Source organism: Fimicolochytrium jonesii (genome assembly GCF_025526975.1).
Source record: "Fimicolochytrium jonesii strain JEL569 chromosome Unknown EV422scaffold_23, whole genome shotgun sequence".
NCBI classification, from domain to species: domain Eukaryota; kingdom Fungi; phylum Chytridiomycota; class Chytridiomycetes; order Spizellomycetales; family Powellomycetaceae; genus Fimicolochytrium; species Fimicolochytrium jonesii.
In genome coordinates, this window is record NW_026515690.1 from 64,997 (window position 1) to 86,197 (window position 21,201).

Consider the following 21,201-nt stretch of genomic DNA (forward strand, 5'->3'; position numbering starts at 1 on the left):
AGACTCCATGTTTCGTTTTAGATAGAACAGTGTAGGCGTAATTAGAAATGCGGCAGGACACACATTTGGCGAGATGACATTTTGCGGATCGCGGTTCTTTGCTCCTTTACATAGCTCCGCTTTCATTTCATTTAATCAGGATTGATTCCAGAGAGTTCTTGGTGCAACCTAGTTTACGCCGCTCCAAATAGCTTGTTCAGATTGGGTACCGATGATTATTTTACATACACACGCCGGAGAACAACTCGCTACCTACTCGCAAACTAACTACGACCTACGAAGCGGCAACCTCCACCTCAACGCCTTCCATCGCATCCTCGTCACCACCAGCATCCTCTTTTACCTCCTCGGAAGCGCCATCGACAGGCGCAGCAGCCTCCTTCTGCTTCCTCAGGTACTCAATCTGCTGCTTGACCATATCCGCGACGTATTCGCCCATATGCTGCACGTCCTCAATCTTCGCCACCTCGCCTTTCGCGTGGGGTTCCGGCCGCCAGCCCTTCTTCGGGTGTTCGACGACAGCAGTCTCATCCACAGTGCGGGTGAATGTCCCATCGACGTAGGATTCTCCGTTCCTGAGCCATAAGGCATCGGTGGGTCGTTGCAGCAGGGTCTTGAACACCGGTTGGAGCTCGTAGCTGCCTTGAAAGAGCGGCACGCGGCAAAAGACGTACAAGCCGAGTCTGGCGCGAGACATGGCGACGATCAGACGTCGAACGTCACGCAGGTGTCCGACCGTCTTGGTGCGGACGAGGGACAGGAGCACGTAATCGTTCTGCTGGCCCTGGTATTTGTCGACGGTAGCGACGCGGTGTGGGTTGCCAAACAGCGGGTTCCATGCGCATCGCGTCTCCAGCACGTCGCGGATCAGCTCCTTTTGGCCGTTATAGGTTGTCAGGATCGAGATGCGTTCCGCGGGGTAGCCCAGTAACCGCATGTATTGGTATGTGGCCACCACGTACTCAGCCTCGCCCAAGTTCTGTACGAAATGAGGTCGCGGTTCGGTTTCTCCCTGGCCCATGAAGTTGGGCACGTTTATCACTTGGTAGTCGAATGCAAAACCGGGGTTGCCGAGGTTGAACTCAGGCCGTTCCTGGACATTCGGCAGGTCTTTCAGGTTCTGGTATTTCCATCGGAACAGCTCGGCGAGAGAGCTCCGCGACCGACCCTGCGCGTCAAGCTGGATGACTGGGACGCCCAACCTGACAAAACGGGCGAATAGGCTCTGTTCCATGTTGCCGTAACGCTGGAAAGCCATATTCTTCACGACCGGCGGTAACTGGTTATGATCACCAATCATGACGACGCGCTTGAGCCTGCTTGCTCCGGTGTCCGGATCCGGATTTTGTAACAGCAATGGAATGAAGGTCTCAACTTCCAGAATCTGACCGGCTTCCTCCATGACGACGCTATCATACTTGAACCCAAGGCGGACAAACTCTTTGCGTTTGAGTGCCGCGTGTGTGCACGTCATGGCAATGATCTTGGCCTCCTTGACGAGCAGGTAGTTGGACCTATCGTAGCCTGAACGCAGGAGCTCAAAGGCGCGGATCTCTTCAAGCTCGTCAAAGACGTTCTGGATATGACGCCAGCAGCCTTCGAGGGTTTCCAGCCTCTCATCGTACGTCGCGTCGTCAGGGAGTAATGGCTGAGGCGCATCCGCGAAGAAGGCCTGGAACGGGAACAGAGAGAAGACATCCTCCCGTTCCTCCGCGGCCTTGTCCCGCAGCTGGTAAAGTCGGCGAATATAAGGGTCCCAGAGACTCTTCACATGGTACGTGTAGAAGTACCCGGCCGTTTCGCAGGTATATCCATGCGCACCGGGTATCTCCAAACATTGGGCCAACCGATCGACCTCTCCCAGTAGCTGCACTCGTTTCTCCAGGAACGCGTTTACACGGCCGTATTTGCCCCAGCTGTTCGCGTCCGCTAGGTCGAGGTCTTCTTGTCCGTGTCCCAAACGCAAGATGTGCCTGGGGTCAATATCGAGGGCAGCGATCTTCTCGAAGAGTTGATTCAGGGCGGTGTTGCTGTGAGTGATGATCAGCGTGTTTTGTTCCGGGTAGTTATGGTAAAGATTGGAGATGATCTGAACAGCCACATCTGTTTTTCCTGTACCGGGAGGCCCAACGACCAACGTCAGCCCCGGTGATGTTCCGGCATGAATGGCTTCCACTAAATAAACAGAAACACGTAAGAATTTATCCCAGCAATGACACAAGACGCGAATCAAAGCCTGAAGTTTTATATACCTTGTGTTACCGTGAATCGAACAGCGTTCTTCTTTGGCAGGTCTTCCGGATAAGGGCCGTTGTTAACGGGCGTATATGTCCGCACCAAGATAGCGTCATCCCCCTCGTCCAAATCATCGTCGACCGCGTCCAGCTTTCGCTTGACGCCGGAAGATACCGTGGCTTGCACGTTAGACCCACCTTCCCCGCTCAATGCTTCAAAAGTCGACTTCGGGAAGGTCAGCACGTAAGGTGGTGAAATGTCTTCACCACCATCGGGGCCACGGATCAATCGCTAGTGAAGTGAAAAGCAAATGGTTAGCCGCCGAACCGCGTAGCGGTAATGGCCGTCCTGCTATGGACTAACCTTGCCAGGAAAGCTCTCGGACAGATGCTCCCAGTCAAGGAACGTGTCCTGGAAATCCAGCGTCCGGACTGGCTGGGGGATGCTGGTGTAGTGGGCACTATTCCGGTCTCCATATCCCAGGAAGACATTGTGCAACCAATCAGGGACCACCAAGTCGCTCTGCATTAGGTCCCTGATGGTACCCAGCACTGCCTTGAAGTTGTTTTCCTGGGATTTCCGCCGCACCAGAACGTTGAACGTTGGGTAGACATCCTCTTCCTTCCGTTCCACGGCGTCCATGTCCGACTGATACTGATTGGGATCAAGCAACAACCGGAACCGGCGTCTGAACCCCGTAACCCGTGGTCTCCCCCCATCACTTGAGTTTTTGGCGGAAGTAAAGTCCTCCACAGGATGGCTGTCGTCGCCAAGCAGATCCGAGATTTCGCAACCGCGGACATACTTTAGTCCGAATTTTCTGCGGAAGTTTGTAACTGGCGTTTCACCGGCTTGCTTCTCCTTCTGCGCCTCGAATTGTGCCCATCCAGGCTCAGCAGGTTCCATGCGGATAGTCAGCAGGAACATAATATCGTGCGATTTCAAGGATTCCCACTCTCTGCGTATTGAATCCGTGAACTTTTGAATGTTGATGGTAACATCCGCTTTCACGAAACTGGGTCTGTTCGCTCCTAGTCTTGGCGGGCCGACATCCACAATTTGAAACTGGACATTGATACGCATTAGCGCATGCCTTATTGACGCAAGCTCGGAGACTTGTGCGCCCACTTACGTTGTCAATAGGAGATGCCATCCTCGCCCATCCTCCAAAAACAGTCTCATCGTCCCCACTACTCCTGTCAACATTGTGCCTAGGTTGCAAACGGTGCACGACATCTTCAATGTCCTGTCGTATTTCGTAGGTACTTTCCAGCCTGAACAGCGTGAAGTTGCGGAGCAAGTAGTCGTGAATAGTCAGGTATTGAAGATTCAGCTTCGGAATGGCAAGGCAGTGGGTGTTTGAGAACTGCTGTGATGCCGGTACCGCAGTTTCATCGAAGAGGGCGTTCTCGTCGGGATAGAGGGAAAGAGCATTTATGGCGTCAATCTGACTCGGGCGTTTGGCATACATTGCCGCCAGTAAATCAATCATAAACGCTTTGCTGAAAGGACGGTCATCATCTGCGTCGAACGGATGCGTCCGTATTCCAACTTCGGCACAGAGCGCACGGATGGTGGTTTCTTCCACTTTCTCAAAGCAGCGTCGAAAGCTTCTTTTACTTTCGATACTGCCAATGTTCGTCAGCGCAAAGTCTTCCAACGTGTCGCGGAATTTTATAAAAGCAATCTTTTGTAATCTTCGAAGATTGCCGTAGTGGAGACGACTAGTCTCAGCGAGTGTCAACGCTGCGCCGGTGAAGTCATTGATTTCGAATCTCGCGTAAAAGTGCAGTCGATCCAGGAGCTGTACAAAGAGCATCCCACTCCCCAACTCTCCTCCACTGGCTTTTGCCAAAGAAATGTCCCTGGTTTGCGACAAAACGTTCCGGCCTCGCTTTGCCAGATTGCTCGAGTCACATATTGGGACAACCAGATGATCGTGGAGAAGAAGGTTGAAATGTCTCCGTGTTGGAAGCTGTGCTTCCAGATCGATGAGAAGCTCCAGGAACCTCTCACAGTATAGAACAACATCAACTGGCGGGGGGCCATCCTCGGGAACGGAGCTCAACACGTTGAAAAATGACTTGATGAGAGTCGAGAAAAACGCTCTGTCGAAACGCATTTTCTCTTTCGCAGCGGCTTTTGCTGTCACATTGGTTAAATATAGCGTCCCTGAACAGTCTGAAACAAAGAGTAATGGCTTACTTGTTGCATCAAACTTGGCCTCAGCCTTTTCCCACAAAGCGCGACGCTCTGGGTACATATTCAGCTCTCTTTCCCTTCTCCTCTCCACCACGCAATCCCACATTGCGATGTTGACCAATCGCAAACATTCTGCCCGAACCAGTGGGTGTTCCAGCGACTGGAACATGTTTATCAGGAAGATCAACAGAAACCGCCTCAGCTCAAGATCGAGGTGTATCTGTCCATCGTGCATTTCCGAGTTTGATGATATCAACAATTCTAAAATCCTGGAGACTAATCCGGAAAATCTCGATGCATCACCTCCGAAGATATCCCATACACCCACGATGCGTTGTCGGAACTTCTCGTTGACCAGGACAACTATTGAGAGCACATGATCCAGGGCAGATTTACTCTTTCCTTTTTTGCTCTTGGCGATGAAGGTGGGCCACAGAAACTTTTCCAAAAACTGACTGTACTCGAGAAGCATCACTTTCCTCAACGAGAATTGCGACCCCTGTAGATGCTGATTCCATACTTTGCTGACAGTCGCTGCGTCGTCAGCGCTAGTCTCAGCAACCATCTCGGGCCAGGCTGCCTGTGCAAGCTTTGTAATTTCATCCTGCGTGATCTCGTCAACTGTTGGCGCGAACTGCTCGACGAGCGCTTCGGGGCCAGTCTTTATCGATTGGGAGGTGGTCAAAACCGACCTTGCCGGAGTTTCGGGAGCTACCGGAGTGCTGTCTGACTCTATTTGCTGGCCTACAGCGGGTGCTTGCGCCTCAACGCTCTGTAGGATTGGTTCAGCCGGGACCACTTTGAAGAAGCCTAGGTCCACTGCGGCGGGAGCACGCGGCATGGTGTTCGACAATTTAGGGGCTGATCGAGCAGTTAGGACAGGGCATGGGAAGGAGGGCGGAGAGCAAGCTTGCGAGGGTTCTCTTCCACTTGCGTCGGAGCCTGCAGTCTGTGGTCTCCCAACTTGGCCAGTTGGCCATAGTTCAATTCGGGTCACGTGGCTTGGAAGGACATCCCCCATACAACTATTTCTCCTCCTTTATTTAAAGTCCGTCCCAGACTCCCAGCCCTCCAAGGAGTCCAGGCCCGTCCCAAACCTCCGGTTCGACATGACGGCAGCCATCTTGGAGGCATCTTCTACGGTGACGTTCAAGACTTCCAGAAATACATACGAGCGTCACGGCTCTCGGAGAAACGAGGCCTCGGCGTCTTCGGCCCTCCGAGTCGAGCTGGCCGAAACACGTGCGGAGCGTACGTTGCTTGATGGCCTACGGCAACGACCTGAGCACAAGGCGAAGGAGAAGCGCAACTTTAATTGTCGGCCAAGGAATTCGAAGAGGGTCCAGACCGTCTCAGCCGCTATGCGCTCGTTCCTCTACCGGGCCGGCTCACGCGTCGCAGAAACCAACATCTCATTAACGTTGAGCTTGTCCACTTGCCACCTCCACCACGTCATGTGACCGTACTTCTTCCCGGTCCGGAAGCTATCAACCACGGTTTGAGGTGAACTTCCCTCGCTGCCGTTTGTCTCGATAACGTTTACCTTCGTCCCGCTTTCCCTGAGTCTGGGAGACAGACTACGAACTCGGGGCAGGGAGAGCATATGAGAACCAGGAGTTGTTTGCGGGACACTTGAAGAGCTTTGCACAGTGACGGGAGACTTCTCAAAATCTAGGAAGCGGGGAACCCACTCCCGTTCCTACATGATAAAAGGGTCCCTGAGCAACGACAACACATCCCGTTTTGGCGCGAGTTGCCGTCGTCGCTCCATTTTTCCGTCATGAGCGCAGATTTGAACCCCATCGACCTTGACGCGACCCTTGAGGATGTAGCGCACGGCAACTCATCGTCACTAGCATCAAAGCCGCCGCTCGGCGCCGGGGCGGCCACGGCGGCATACGAGCGAGACCTCGAAAAAGGAGCTTTGGCGCCCACCTCGATGAACCACGTGAGACGGGATTCAAGCACAACCTCAAGTTCGTTTTACAGCCGCAACGTACGCTATTATTACATGTGGAAAGGCCTTCTTCTGGCCGCTTGGCTAGGCCTGTTCGCTGCCCTAGCTTTTCTTCGATTGTACACGATGCTCTCCAGGGTTCCAGTGATAATCCCGACACCGGCCGCTGTAGCCGCAGCATTTATGAAAACGAAAGGGATCTTCCGGATATGTTTAGGAGTTTGCGCTCTGCTAGAGCTCGCAGGACTCGCCACTTACGTTTACTCCTTGCGATCCGCTGTCTGCATGGCGGCCATAACTATGTGCTCATCAGTTTTTCTTTCTGCGGCGTTGACAAAATTGACCCCCGACATAGCGAAAGGAATGCATAATGTGAAGTGCACGTTGATCCTGCTTCTGTTCTCCATACTTGCTAGTATCAATGAAGCTGTCGGGAAGGCTTATCTCTTGGCAGCAATGGACGAAGTACTGAGCCCGACGGGGGTCGGAGACACGCTTTTATACTTCTTCGTGGCAGACCTCCTGGGCATGTTGATTTTGTCTCCTATATTATTATCGATCGACCGAGACACCATCACACAGCTGATTTACGAGAAGTCGCACTGCGTCCGCTGGCGGCAGACGACGGTACTTGTCGCGATCTGGGTCTTTGTTGGCTCAATCCCGTTCGCTTTCAAGGGTATGGATGATGATCAGTATACGGCAACATTCTTCATCATCTTGCTTCCGGCCCTTCTGTCAGCCATGCTGGCGGGCAACAACGGGGTGTGCATTACGGTAGCCATCGGTTACGCCGCTTTTTTGGGAGTGGATGTTCTTTTTCGCCAAGCAGCGAATGCTCGAAAAAAACGGCCCAGCATATTGTTGCCCCTTCAGTTTTGGTGCATCAGTCTCCTTTTGTGCTCCTTCTTGATGATTGCGGCTTATGCTGAGCGAGAGTCTTACCGGAGCGCTTATCGGCGGCTGAAACGAGAATCTCAGAGGAAACAACCTCGCGGGGAGCCGGGTCGGAGCCCGGGGACAGTGGCAGGACAGGAATGTGCCTTGATTTTGGGGTATATCTGGAGTGAAACGCGGAAGCCTTTGGAGAAGATGACGGACCTCTGCAACTCGATGATGGAGCCTGACTTTCTGAATTCTGAGGATGTGGAATCCATTACGGCCTCAGCATCCCTTGCTGCCATGGCCATTAAGAGATCAGTCCGCCGGGTGCAAGGTCTCCTGACCGATGCAAATGATATATCAGACATTAATAGTGGGCGACTGATTCTCAAACCGAAACCGAGCAATCTGTATCACTTCTTGGATGACGTGTGCCGAAAATTAAATCTCGAGCTGGGCGACAGGGAAATCTCGGTCGCGGTGAGATTGATGCCAAGACTACCAGAATGGGTACGGATGGATGAAAGCCGGCTGTCGACCATCATCGAACGCTTGGTCCTGAACGCTGCGGAGGTATGAGTTATAAAGACGTTGCTACCATCTTTGCGCTTGAACAGACGGCTCACGCGTGATTGTCACTCAGCATACAGCATCTCAAACTGAAATTGTTCTGGAAGGTGCCGGGTCTTCGCCGTACTCCCCGTCGCAGAATGGTCAAGTTACGGTCGATGTGAACTTTACCCTCAACATCCCAGACTGGGTGTGCGACCCTGACGAGTATGCGGTTGTTCTTCGCCCCTACGCGTACCCAGCGTCTTCAAACAACGACGCAGGCCCACTATCGCTTGCTCGTGCAAATGCGATCGCACGGCTCATGGGAGGCCAGGTGCTGGTCTTCGGACAGCGAAATAGGGGAACGGTCATAAGCTGCAAAGTTGCCTTGGAGGTAGTGAGCACGTCCACAAAGTTTTCGGGGAATGGGCCACCGATCGGCCCTCCATCAGCGACAGTGAAACCGCAGCCCTTGCCCTCCGCAATTGCAAAATCAATGCATCGCCAGGTCTCCGCTGCCATGTTGGAGGCCACCAGGAACATGGGGGATAAACTGGGAAGCGTCGTCAGTCTACGACGAAGGTCTAGGGACGCGTCGCATATATTGGGAGATAAGCCTTCAACTCTCTCCTCGACGCCTTCCTCTCCGCTGCTACCACTGGAAGCCTCAGGGCAGATTGGCAGCAAGGTTGGATGCAAAACGGAGGGAGCGCGCGGGAAGCCTCTCCGCTTGCCTTCAGAAATGGGGCCTGGGCAAAAGTTGGTGCTAGTCGCGGATGACTCGCGCGTCAATCGAATGATTATGAGCCGGATACTGAAAAAATATCCGCAAGTCGAAGTGCATGAGGCTACCAACGGCCTGCATGCGTTGGAGCTATGCCAAGCTTTCAAATACGACATTGTGGGTGTCAAGTAAATGGACTTGGAGTGCATTTCTGCTTATATCTAATCCCATCATCAAACCCTCTTTCTCTCTAGGTCTTTATGGACATCTGGATGCCACATCTTGACGGATACGTAAGTCAACCGTCAGCATGGGTTACTTAGGATTATCTCTCATACTTACGACGCAACCTTCTGCAGCAAGCGTCGTTTCGTATGCGTCACGGCAACTCCTATCTGGGACCTATAATCCTGATGACGGCGGACGCGGAACAGTTAGACAGTACCATTAAGAACGGCGTGAACGATATGCTCTACAAGCCCATCCAAAAAGGAGACATTGACAGAACGCTGAAAACGTACGGCATTGTGCCCGGCGGCCAAGTCCCGGCCACTCCGCTTAGCACCGTTCAAACGATTAGCAGTGTTGGGTCCCCTGAAGCCCCGACGCAATCTGACGTCATGGACAGGAAATCGGGGTATTTTGACTACCCAGGACCTTTTTCGTCGCATGGATCACCTCCGGAAGGGGCATCGTCGAGCAACTCCAGAAAGAGCAGAGACATGGCATCCTCCATCTCTTCGATCTCTTCGATTAGCGCCACTTCTGGAAGATCACATCCGAGAAGCAGTTTACAAAGGCCGATTCAGGTGGATCCGATCTTGATCGTGGATGACAACGCACAAAGTCGGTGGACGCTGAGGGATCTGCTGAAGCAGCTCGCCCCACATCGGGCTGTCATGGAGGCGGAGGATGGGGCCAAGGCTGTGGCGCTTTGCACTTCGGGAATCATGTTTGCGCTCATATTTACGGGTAAGGACATGCCGATAATGACGAGGGTGATGATTCCTTATTCACGAACAATTCCTTTTCATTATTCAGAGTTAACTATGCCAGGGATGGATGGAGATGTAAGCAGCTCTTCGAAATTGTGAAAGTCATATGCCTTCATGTCTCATCATGCATTGAAATCAGGTTGCCGCGACAAAGATCAGAAACATGAGAGCGATTGGTGGTGGGCCGCCGTAAGTTGACAATTGCTTGTGATTAAGGTTTTCGGGGCATAACATTTTTTGGTTTTTGCAGCATTATCGCTATCAGTCGCCACTCTCTAGATGCCGAATCATTTGCTGCCCTTCGTGCAGCAGGAATCAACGATGCAACATCCAAACCGGTATCAAGGGAGAATCTGAGTAATATCCTCAAAACATACGGCGTGTTGGCCAAGAACACACCGGACGATGCGAGGTCAGCTTCTGTGTCCGAGATTGATTTGGAAGTGGTTGGATCCTCGCGCAAAAGTCGTGCTCCACACAAGGACCTATATCGGAGTTCCCTGAATCGATCCAGAAGCCGATCGCCGGACGGAAATTTTCGGAGACCGTCTGACGGTGCCCGGAGGAAACGGTACAAAGACCCTGAGGTGGAACCACCAGGAACTCCCGCGGGTTTGTGGCTGCTGCGACAATCGACCGAGTCCGCGCCCGGAACACCGACGTCCCAACGATCTCAACGTCCCGGAACAACGACAGTCGAAACAGATACTGTCTGAATACTTGCGTCCGTGGGCCTGGTCATTGTTCCATGTCGGACATCTGTTATCTACATCAATATATCTTTTGATATCCAAATGCTATACATCCTTTTGCGGTGGATCATCAATCATCCAATGAATATCATATGGGACAGGACACAAGCGCTTGTCTAGCGGGTTTTCACGGCTTGTATGTGCAATGCATGTACACCATAGTTTTTCCAAGCATTTGTTATGCACACGGGAGATCCTGGCCGTGGTGATATATGTCCATGTTCAAGCACAAGCTCCATCTCGCCCTACCCTACTACGCCGCTATGAATGATTTTTACGTCCGTAACCCAAGATTCTGCCGGACCGAAAAAAGACGCCGAGCAGGTATACCCTTAGACAAGAGCGACTGCCTCAATCTCTACCAATGCGTCGCGAGGTAAACGGGCCGCTGTTCCCGTAAGCCAGGTTAGTCCATGACTTTCACAAAATGTAACCAAAGATCATAGCGCGGTACCTTGCACAGCTGAACGAGCAGGCCTAGCAGATCCAAACGCCTTTGTGTACTCTTCGTTCATCGCGTTGAAATCGTTCATGTCCTACGGAATTGGGAGAGAAGTTGAGAAATTCCCCCTACATCCCCTGGCCCTCTTTGCGATGAGCAACATACCTTGAGGAAAACGGTTGTCTTGACCACCTTGTCTACAGAGGTGCCAGCAGCCTCCAAAATGGCCTTCAAGTTCTTCAAAGCCTGCTCCGTTTGTTCTTTGATACCTCCTGCTACAAAGTCCATCTTCTTCGGATCTAAAGGAGTTCTATGCTTAGAAAAAGAGTTGAAATACAGGCTAATATCTCACCTCCTCACCAAAACCAAGCTGTCCGGCAGTGTAAAGGAAGCCGTTCGCGACTACAGCCTGGGAGTAAGGCCCAATGGCAGCGGGAGCGTTGGGAGTCTGGATGGTCTTGATGGACGACATTGCGCGTTGACACTGGAGTAGACACGGAGTAGCAGTGATGAGATGGGAGCGCAGGAGAGAGGTCCTGAGAGCTGGTCGCAGCACAGCGTTGGTTAACATGGACTGGGGGGTGGCAGATGGACGACCGTACTGTATGTACTGTATGGACTGTTCGATGCAGAAGTGAAGTTTACAGTACCGCTGGCAGCCCGAGAAATAACGGGAGGGGTCGCGTTCGAGTCAGGCGAGCGTCATGAACGCGGCGGAAGACATTCAATTGCTGCCTGATCACGTGCAAAAGATACCCTGCAGATTCAAGTGAGTGCGCGGCCCGGCGATGTCCCGGGTGCGCGGCCAATGCACCGCAATGTCATAGCTGGCCAAGTACAGTATTAGCTCGTCTCGGCATCCCAAATTGAAGCTGCAACCATCTCTCGTCGAGTTCACAGCAGCACCCTTGTAAGTAGTGCCCAGGCAAGTCAATAAGTGCTTCTGGCTCCCTACTAATATCGGCTGTACGGACGCCCCTTGTCTCAACAGTCTCACGACGACCACCCACGCACAAAGCTCTCCGCCAGCCATCTGAAATGCTCATCGATCTGAATCCCGCCAACAAGATTCTTGAGGAATCCCTCAGGGATAGGTTCGCCGGGTGCGTTGACGATTGCGTGAAGGACCGAGGTGGGACGGGGGAATCAGCATGCCGTAGCCGCCTGGTTTGAACTACGCGCATCCTGTCGACGGATGCCTTTCGGAAGACTGTGATGGGAATTCATACGGCTTTTGAGGAGGCATCCACCGCACTTCGGAAGCTGGGCTTACATTCCTCGCAAACTTTCAGGAGCTTAGACAAATCGCAGTCGAAGGTGGCGGATTTCGATGGTGTCACATACAAAATCTCGTCACCGGATGCCAAAACCGCGTTGCACATCAGCATGTCACTGAAGTGCTTCCCAGAACTTCAGAAGTATGGTGCGGATTCGGTGCTGAAAAGAATATATGGGGACCAGCTGCAAGATACCCCTGAGGATGGGTACGATGTCACGCTAAGATTGGATTTGGAGAATTTGCCAGAAGACAAAGGTGGGAGTGGAGACGGTCTGGCACATTCAACACATGGTGGGACTAACGGTCGATTTGATGGCGTAGAATCATTGATTCGCGAAGTTTCATTGTTGAAGCGGAATGCTCTTGCCGCCCCTTTCGAACGGGCATTTGCGGCCCAATTGGAAGGCAATGACTCGGAACTGATGACGATCACATACCGCGCCGATGAAGCATTTTACGTCAAGGCACAACACGACCGTGTAACTGTCATCTTCTCTACGGTCTTCACAGAGGAGACCGATCGGATTTTTGGGAAGGTCTTCTTGCAGGTATGACTTTCCCTGTATCATGCCTCTGTCCTGCATGTAACGCTGGGCTGACGTCGGCGTCTCACACCCTTAGGAATTCGTTGACGCCCGCCGAAGTCCCGCAACCCAAAACGCACCACAAGTGCTCTACAGCCACCGCGAGCCACCAATGGAACTTCGCGGCGTCTCAGGGGTCCATGAGAGCGAAAACATCGGCTATATCACCTTTGTCCTCTTCCCACGACACTTTACAGGCAAAGACGCCGCCGAAGGTTGCATTTCCCGCATCCAGCTCTTCCGCGACTACCTGCACTACCACATCAAAGCTTCCAAAGCCTACATGCACTCGCGTATGCGCACGAGAGTCGGCTCGTTCCTCAAAGTGCTGAATCGCGCGAAGCCAGAGCAGCCGGAGGACAAGGAGAAGAAGACGTCGAGGTATGTTCTCTTGTCGCCGCGATTGTAGGCCTTCGGGTGCCATTTTGGACGCTCACAATGTCTCACGCGTTCTCTCCTTGCAGCGGTAAAACCTTCAAACGCTCATAACCTAATCATATCACACCGGTGCCGGGCTGGCGAGTCAACTGTCTCTTGGCTCGATCTACCCCATCCCGCGCTCTATAAATCTGGTTGACCCTCTGAGAACTCCACTTGTATTATATCATCGGAATAGGAGTGCCCAATCCTTGATGTTCTCCTCCTTGCCATGTCCGTCTTACCCGTTGCCACCGTCAGAGGGCGTCGTGAATGTGTTGGCTTACCGGCCAACGGGGATTGACTATGGGCAGTAGTAGGACCCCGGCGATACGATGGAGGATCATTCTGCAACAGCACGATGCCACCCAGCGCCTTGCTGCTCAGCGTCGCAGGTTTGGGAGGTATACTCCAAAGCGGAGGAGTCCACCAGGGAATGTCCGTGACGTCTACCCCATTCGGCGTTTGCCACTCCTCACTCCTTTTAAGACTCACTCTCGCTGCCATCCATCACGGCGCATAAAACACCGCAAAGAACTTGGCTGTCGTCTTAACGTTCTTCTTCAGAACCGCATTCAGCGTCGCCACAGACTGCTCCCACTTGGCCAACTCATCCTTGCCCAGCGGTTGTTGCTGTTGCTGCTGTGACTGCCCTGGTTCAGCGACTGCCACAGGGCCCTGCTTTGTGATTCGCTCGACGTTCAGCTCAACAAAGTCCCAGAAGAGCCCTAGGAGGGTTGCGACGTCGGTGGCGGGGATCAGGTGGAGGATGAGGGAGCTGTCGGAGAGGGGAGGTGGGAGAATGCGAGCCTGATATATGGAAAAGCTGCATCAGATATCACACCATCCCAAGGGGACAGAGGCATTGCGATCACCTCTACTGTCCTAATGTTTTCCAATGGAAAAGTGTGGTACATACTTTTGCGAGCGCACGGGTGACTCTGATAGCAATATCGACCTCTTTCCGGAACGCTTCGCCCGCAGGTCTTGTAGAGGCTCGTGTTTTCGTTTGTCTCCAGAACCCCAGTGCCGCCGAATGGATAGCACGGATGATATCCACAACCAGAATCAAGGATGTATAGTCTGCGGTGTGGGCATTGAAAAGTAAGCACCCAAGAAACCCCTGCAATCAAACTCAATGTGTATATATTCCAAGCGTTACCCGAGACCAGGTTCTCCAAAATATCCCATAGGGTGGGTTTCTCGATGAAAATATCCACGACGCGAGCGGGTGGAACGCGCACGAAACGTCGCATAAGCATGCGGGCCACGTTTCTCTTTTCCAGTATCCCGTTCTCGGCATTGAACGCAATTTCCATCCAGTCGGGCAGGTGATTTAACCATGGTTGACGCGCTGTTTGGAGTTTCTGGGTTGGGATGATGATGGGTATCGCTTGTAGTGGTTCAGATTTCTGTGGTGCGGCTGCAGGTCGTAGTTCCCCTCGGCGCGCGTTTGTTGAGATTTTACCACTCTCATTGATCTGGTCCAGGAGGGACACCACAGATGGCTTCCTGAATGCAGGCGTATTCGTCAATTCATTGTCGGCACTCTCACCGACCTTCTTTTGAACCGTGCCGGCAGTGCCAGAATCAAGCAGTCGGCTAACGGGAACGACAATAGCCGACGGGAGCATCGCAAAAATGGCCTGGATCGCTTGGTTGTCAAAAGAGGCGTGTTCCCCGCTGCCCGGCCAATCCGCCCAAGTTAACGAACTTTCCAGAAATGAAAGAGCCGCAAGCGTGTTGGGTTTATTCGATGTCATGTCGTCCAAGATGATATCGCCACAGCACGATAGCAAGGACAGGTCGCCCGGAGATGCGGCAGACGAGCCCGAATGTTGCGACGCTTGTAGTGAATCGAAAAGCTCGTTCACGATCGCCTTCCTCTCCGACTTTCCGACACAAGGAAGGAGCGCCGGTAAGCTTTTAAAGAAACCGTTCCGAGTAGCCTCCGATTCAACCTGTACTGCATCCAGAAGATTCAGCAAGGTCGTCCCAAGCAGACGTGGCATTTTGCCCTGCAAGGTGCTGTTGAGATCCTTGACCAGCTCCACAAGTCCGGCCTGTCCGTCTGGTGTGAGGGTCGCAGGATTGAGAAGGAGGGTGCTGAACACGGTTGCTGGGTCCGATGCGCGAGCAAGGCACGAGCAGAGTAGCGTAAACACCGCGTCGCTTTTATCAAGGGTCTTATGAGACGCATAATCGCGGAGCACCTTGGCCAGAGCGACAGCCCTCGCATCCATCGCTGAGGATGGGTCTGTTGGTGTCGATGTCGATAATGGCTTTGTCAGCACGGTTATCTGTATCTGGAAGTGTGACAAGTTAAGTACAGCTATGAGCACAGTCACCGACAGCGAACTTCGTCATGCTTTGAGCGTACTTTATTGACGACGATCCACATCAGGTCGTTGGCCTGCTTCTGCACGGCTCCTATCGCATCTGGTAGCCGACTTTTCTGGAACTTGGCCTGCATCTGGGAGACTCGACCGCTGTAGACCAATTCCGCAAGAAGGAAAAGGTCCACCAGGTCTTCTGGCCCGAGGGATTCTACGGTTTGCACAAGGTATGTGAGCCACGAGGCTGCGACGTTCGCTGTTGGGTCCTTTTCCCTGTACGGAAGTATCAGTGGCAATAATCTTGCAATGGGAGCCGTGACTCAGAGAAGCTAACCCTTGCTGCCTGGAGTATTCGCTGAGCCCACTGAACGCCTCGAAAATACATATGTCTGCAATGTTTTCTTGACGAACTCTTTGCAGGACGTCGCTGAAGAAAGCTAGAAAGCACTTGTCTTAATACGCCTCGCCTGCGATCAAACAGAACCGGTTTAGAATCGGTACCTTGTAGAACAACCGGGCACGTCACCGCCAAGGTGAAAAGATAGGACAAAACATAGCGTCGCCAAGGATCTGAAGGGAACGGAGCGGTTCAGTATACATTGCGCCTGACAGGGTGGGAGCTTTCAGTGCGGCTCTACCTGCAGTGAGCACATCTACTGTTCGAGTCATCTCAAAATAGGCCCGGAGGAGCTCCATGATACTGTCCAACAGAGGGGTACGGGAAATTTGCAGCAACTGCGCAACAATGCTGCTGATCGTGCGGTCCATCTTCGTCAGCTTTCTGCAATCGTGATGAGATGGATTTCAGTTTTTGGATACGGTCGAATCAGTGTGCTGCTGGTACTCAGTGCTCACATTGGGGTGTTCGTGCTCAGACTACTAAGCACCGAATTCCCAGATTTTAGTATCATGTCGATGGCAGAGACATGGAACGTGTGAATGAGTTTTGGTCTTTGAGAGAGAATGTGGAGCACCAGTACGGTATGGAAGGACGTTCGATCCATAGCTAGCTGAAGGGAATTTCAGGCATTAGGACCCTCCGGGTACTTGTGATCGCTAGTATACATTCGTCAGCCTACCTTCAGTAATGGACCGATGACCTTCTCCCTATGACTAAGTGCGCGGATAGGACGAAAGTTTCAAAACCTAGTGATTTTCCTTTTCCCATTCCAACTTCAGGGGTACCTCTCCGGGCAAGCGTCAATAGCGATGTACAAAAGACCCAGCACAGCGCCCGGCACAGGCTCTTGGCTCAGCCGGGCAATGACATTCAACTGATCCTGTGTCGTCCCTTGTGCCGATGCTACATCGCAACAAGAGCAGGACATTACTTCATCCGGCCCGGGTGGATACGGCCGTGGGAACTGATATACAAACCTATAAATTCCGCGAATACGGCATACGACCACTTCAGAGAGATAGAAAAAAGTCAATGTATATACTCTCAGGAAGCCAATGCAAACCATCTAGCTTACATTGAGGCCATCAACCGGCGTAACCGAGCTGCCGTCTCCAACCAAGTCCCCGAGCCTCCTAACGGCCTTCAACAAGTCAATCTTCCGCTCTTCATGCGGACTTCCTCTTGTCAGACGTAACCACTCCGTGAGCTGCGGCAGGACCTGCGGAGCTGGAGCTTCGTATGCCTCTAGTAGCTTGACAAGCTCAAGAGGTAAGGGTCCCCCGTTCCTTCTCCGGTGGGGAAGGCCATATGGATATCCGCCGCCTGCGGGAGGTCCGCCATTCCCACCGCCCCGGCCACCGCCTCGCCCTGCTTTGGAAGCTTTGTTTGCTTTTGGCATTGTCCTGGAGGGTTTTTCTAGCAGCTTGCATCTGTTGTAATTCGCTGGGAATGCCGAGGTAACAGAGAAAGGAAACTGCATGCGGACGCGACCCAATCTTTCGATTCCAACACTGGGATCCAGTGCCTTGACTTAGAGGCCTTCAGCGCTGCACAAAACTGCTACATGAACCGCATTTGCAATACGCCGCAGTCTTCGAACTTCTTCATAAGATTAAAAGGTATGTACAGTTTTGATAGACTATCATTACTCCGCGTTCTAGGGTTGCATCCCAGACATGATATCATCGCTCGGCCCCCCTGCACATTCCAATTTATGGGATAGTTTCGCCATGCATCGTACGAGAAGAGCATCGAACTGGAATGTTGGCGGTGCGTTCATCGGCCTGCACCCCATTGAGGTGGTGGTGGTGGAAAATTCCCCTGGAATCCATGTTGCGGTGGAAACGCTTGCCCTGGGAATGGTGGCGGAGGCATACCAGGGCGTCCAGCGAACTGAGGAGGTGCGGGCGGCGGGGCTGCGGAAACACAAAACAGATCGATCAGCGGAGAGAAACTGAGCGTTGCAAGTCAAGGAAGTAGTGCGACTTACGCATGGACGGGAACTGTCCCATTGGTGGCTGAAATCCGGGTCGAGGTGGAGGCGGTTGGAACCCACCAGGAGGAGGGCCGGGGTGAAAGCCTCCCATGGGTAGAGCGGGCGGTCTTCCCATACCTGCGGCCACTGGCATACCAGGATTGATCATCGGAGGTGGAGGCATGCCGCCTACTGGTGGCATTCCAGGACGCGGGCGTGCGGGAATATCCGCGAAGAACCGATTTGGCATATGTGCCGGCTGATTCTTTCGAGATTGTGCTGCCAATAACCTCTCCGCTGCGCTTCCGTGACGCTCTCCCTTTCCATCCTTCTTGAAAGCATACGACACCGTGATGGGTTTGTTCATCAGATACTGTCCATTCATAGCTTCGATCGCAGCATCTGACGATTCGAAATTATCGAACGCAACAAATCCATAACCCTTCGAGTTCCCAGTATCTGGATCCCTGGCGACTTTCGGTGTTTGGACTATTACACCAAATGCCGAGAAGGTGTCGTAAAGAAGCTTTTCCTCGACGTCTGGGTCCAGATTTCCGATGAACAAAGATGCCCCCACATCCAGGTTCTTCTTATCCGAAGTCGCTTTATTGACGCGGATGGGCTTCCCATATAATTTTATCATGTTCATGATCTGGACGTAGCTGGTTAGCATGGTAAGCATTTAACAACGCTGCCACGCTCAACTGAAGCCTCACCTTGATTGAATAATCGGCATCCTCTTCCGTCATGTATTCCACAAACCCATATCCTTGATGCTGCTGTGTCACACGGTCTTTGGGTAGGTGCACATTGACTGGAGAACCAAAAAGGCGGTCAGGAAACAGGTTCCAGTCTTTTCAGACAGCAATTGAGGCAAGCCTTACCTACCGGGCCGCCTTGCAACATAAGCTCCCAGAGAAGCCCCTCTGATACTCGATCGTCGACGTTACCCACGTAGACTGTGGCGTCCTGGTTGCGCTCCTCCGGCCTGTTGGACATGCTGGTTGTCTTCTCCGCGGGACAGTTTACACTATTTACTCAAAATAAGAGTGCCAAGATCCCTAGTTTAGCACGGGGTGACTGAGTGGATACGATGGAGCTTCAATGGGTGTGATCCGGAGACTGCTCTCTGAGAGTTGCCAAGTCGAGCGTTTTTCGTCCGGGCTCCTCCTGCTGCGACTGCGAGGCAGTGCGTAATCGAGCGCGCTTTTTGATTAGCCATTCTGTTTTCAAAAGGAGTTGAAGCTAATCACAACTCTAATCTTACGCGCCCGCCAAATGCGTAATGACCGACACGTACGAAGTTGTTCTCCAGTGGCAATTTTGCCTGTCTTGCACATGAGGCATCGAAAATACTGTCAGTCAGCGGCCAGGTTCAGAGAGACTCCCCTGGCCTCAAGGTATGGCTGTGGGGATAGACGTCTCAGGCTGGGCTCAATACAACTTCACCGCCCGCTACAACCCCTAGAAATCCACCAACGCCTCCCTACCCACCAGCACAGACTCTCACGTCCTGGTCTAGGCCTGCCTCGATCGCTTCGGTTCCTGCTGATAAGCTTCGCTTCCCAAGTGGCGGCCCCACTCACCTACGAGACACGATAATTGTGGGAAACTTGCGATTTCGGAACTCCTCGACAAACCACTCTCCCCTACTCCCCAACAACGAGCACACATGGCAGACCTGCGTCGGAAATTGGTTATCGTCGGTGACGGTGCCTGCGGTAAAACCTGTCTACTGATCGTCTTCTCGAAAGGCACATTCCCTGACGTAAGTTACGTCCATCCCGTCTTCCGCGCATTACGCCCTGCATTGTTGCCTTGTTACGTTTCTCCTTGTTGGGGTTCCACCGTACAAACGGGAGACGCTCTGGTTTGGCTCTTATCTGACATTACTCTGTGCTTGTCTCACAGGTGTACGTCCCCACGGTGTTTGAGAACTACGTCGCGGACGTTGAGGTGGACGGAAGGCGTGTGGAACTGGCGTTGTGGGATACTGCTGGTCAAGAAGACTACGATCGACTGCGTCCTTTGTCATACCCAGACTCCCATGTCATTTTGATCTGTTTTGCGATTGATTCGCCGGATTCGCTTGACAACGTTCAAGAAAAGGTGCGGTTTGTCATGTGTCCGTCCTTCCACGATGCGAACCTGTTGGTTGACTTTCTGTGCTTCTTATCTTACAATAGTGGATATCCGAAGTACTACATTTTTGCGCAGGCTTGCCAATCATCTTGGTGGGATGCAAGAAGGATCTGAGGCATGACCCCAAAACAATCGAAGAGCTCCGCAAAACGCATCAATCCCCCGTCACCCCCGATGAGGTAGAGCTCACCATCTATTTATATCCATCGTGAGTTCCCACCTCTTAACCATTGGAATGGCTTCTATAGGGACATGCCGTTGCCCAGAAGATCTCTGCTTGGAAATACCTTGAATGCAGTGCGCGAACGAACGAGGGCGTGAGGGAAGTATTCGAGCACGCAACACGGGCTGCCCTCACAATGACTCGGGGTCGGAAGAAGCCTGGATCTGGATCGAACAAGTGTCAGCTTCTTTAAGGCGATGAGGGCAAACGTCCTTTCCTCCAATCTCCAACCCAAACGTTGTCCTCCCTTACCTTTAGATTCACCTCATCTGCCCTCCCTTGATCATTGTTTTTTGCCACTGTTTACATCTGTTCCTTTCTTCGTTTATTCTCTTTGTATCTTTTCGTTCATTCCAATATTTTTGTGTCCCCATATATCTATGTCTTGATGCATAGTTTTGTGCGATGGTAATTGAGCACGCCGCTCTCCGTGTCATTAGGAACGCAAAATTCAGGAGGCCTCGAGTGGAAACCCTACTCCATAAATTAAATACATCGCGCTGTCGTTTTGACAAATGACAGGATCTCGACCTTCCCGACGCCCATCGTCCGAACACTACACTACGTAAATGCTCAACCTTGACCATTCGTCCCCCAATTGAAGCAGCTTACTCTCCCTCTTCAGTATGCCACATCACCAGCCCGCGAACCCACCAGCGCTACCGGGCGTTGAGGAAGGATCAGAAATAGCAGAGGAAGATGAGCAGGCAGTGAGGTCTCATCAATTGCCCAATCCGCGCGCATCGTCGTCTAGTGCAGGCAGAGACGCTAAACGTGATGGGAGGGGGATGACATCTGGTATGTTGGCGTTGTTGGGTGGAGGGACAATTTATCATTTACGAGAAGGGCCTGCCGTTATGAATTGCGACCCCTACGGATCTGATTTTCTGTTCCTTCCATCCATCTATCAACAGACTCCGACGACTCCGACGCACTTCCACCGTCAAAAAACCTTCCCCCAAAACGCAAACCGGCACCACCCACCACCAAACCCAAACCCAAGCCCCGCCGACCCGCATCGAACAAACCCTTTCAGACGAACACCGCAACCGACACAAAGACCACCGCGGACACCACCGATTTCATCGACCCCAAAGCTCCCGC

The 21,201-nt window shown here is 52.5% G+C and overlaps 7 protein-coding genes across 7 annotated transcripts; 3 read left to right on the forward strand and 4 right to left on the reverse strand.

Annotated features, from left to right (window-relative positions):
• Positions 1-90: 90 nt before the first annotated feature.
• Positions 91-5,278, reverse strand: EV422DRAFT_602692 (uncharacterized protein; the record flags this gene model as incomplete). Its single annotated transcript, XM_053073726.1, has 5 exons — positions 91-2,175; positions 2,253-2,526; positions 2,599-3,300; positions 3,368-4,380; positions 4,441-5,278. 5 exons carry the CDS (start codon positions 5,276-5,278, stop codon positions 275-277), a joined length of 4,728 nt encoding a protein of 1,575 aa, XP_052923070.1. The 3' UTR covers positions 91-274.
• Positions 5,279-6,057: 779 nt separating this feature from the next.
• Positions 6,058-10,126, forward strand: EV422DRAFT_189818 (uncharacterized protein). The gene is made up of 6 exons (XM_053065188.1): positions 6,058-7,849; positions 7,920-8,729; positions 8,807-8,845; positions 8,912-9,524; positions 9,594-9,622; positions 9,687-10,126. Exons 1-6 carry the CDS (start codon positions 6,218-6,220, stop codon positions 9,738-9,740), a joined length of 3,177 nt encoding a protein of 1,058 aa, XP_052923071.1. The 5' UTR covers positions 6,058-6,217; the 3' UTR covers positions 9,741-10,126.
• A 12-nt stretch (positions 10,127-10,138) lies between these two features.
• On the reverse strand, positions 10,139-11,414 carry EV422DRAFT_189811 (Endoribonuclease L-PSP/chorismate mutase-like protein). The gene is made up of 5 exons (XM_053065187.1): positions 11,344-11,414; positions 11,102-11,225; positions 10,907-11,040; positions 10,754-10,835; positions 10,139-10,687 (listed from the first exon to the last, which is right to left on the reverse strand). Exons 2-5 carry the CDS (start codon positions 11,211-11,213, stop codon positions 10,632-10,634), a joined length of 384 nt encoding a protein of 127 aa, XP_052923072.1. The 5' UTR covers positions 11,214-11,225; positions 11,344-11,414; the 3' UTR covers positions 10,139-10,631.
• Positions 11,415-11,779: 365 nt separating this feature from the next.
• EV422DRAFT_569893 (Arp2/3 complex, 34 kd subunit p34-Arc-domain-containing protein) lies at positions 11,780-13,093 on the forward strand (the record flags this gene model as incomplete). Its single annotated transcript, XM_053072817.1, has 5 exons — positions 11,780-11,844; positions 12,034-12,275; positions 12,342-12,568; positions 12,642-12,985; positions 13,069-13,093. 5 exons carry the CDS (start codon positions 11,780-11,782, stop codon positions 13,091-13,093), a joined length of 903 nt encoding a protein of 300 aa, XP_052923073.1.
• A 186-nt stretch (positions 13,094-13,279) lies between these two features.
• Positions 13,280-16,654, reverse strand: EV422DRAFT_189890 (uncharacterized protein). Its single transcript, XM_053065189.1, has 9 exons — positions 16,437-16,654; positions 16,213-16,367; positions 15,996-16,138; positions 15,859-15,927; positions 15,692-15,794; positions 15,402-15,630; positions 14,184-15,327; positions 13,941-14,104; positions 13,280-13,831 (listed from the first exon to the last, which is right to left on the reverse strand). Exons 2-9 carry the CDS (start codon positions 16,359-16,361, stop codon positions 13,532-13,534), a joined length of 2,301 nt encoding a protein of 766 aa, XP_052923074.1. The 5' UTR covers positions 16,362-16,367; positions 16,437-16,654; the 3' UTR covers positions 13,280-13,531.
• A 686-nt stretch (positions 16,655-17,340) lies between these two features.
• EV422DRAFT_538759 (uncharacterized protein) lies at positions 17,341-19,058 on the reverse strand. The gene is made up of 5 exons (XM_053070995.1): positions 19,033-19,058; positions 18,617-18,911; positions 18,449-18,546; positions 17,748-18,384; positions 17,341-17,673 (listed from the first exon to the last, which is right to left on the reverse strand). The coding sequence occupies exons 2-5, from the start codon at positions 18,729-18,731 to the stop codon at positions 17,534-17,536; spliced, it is 990 nt and encodes a 329-aa protein (XP_052923075.1). The 5' UTR covers positions 18,732-18,911; positions 19,033-19,058; the 3' UTR covers positions 17,341-17,533.
• Positions 19,059-19,060: 2 nt separating this feature from the next.
• EV422DRAFT_538761 (GTP-binding protein rho1) lies at positions 19,061-20,584 on the forward strand. The gene is made up of 4 exons (XM_053070996.1): positions 19,061-19,500; positions 19,644-19,841; positions 19,919-20,053; positions 20,123-20,584. Exons 1-4 carry the CDS (start codon positions 19,405-19,407, stop codon positions 20,288-20,290), a joined length of 597 nt encoding a protein of 198 aa, XP_052923076.1. The 5' UTR covers positions 19,061-19,404; the 3' UTR covers positions 20,291-20,584.
• Positions 20,585-21,201: the final 617 nt, after the last annotated feature.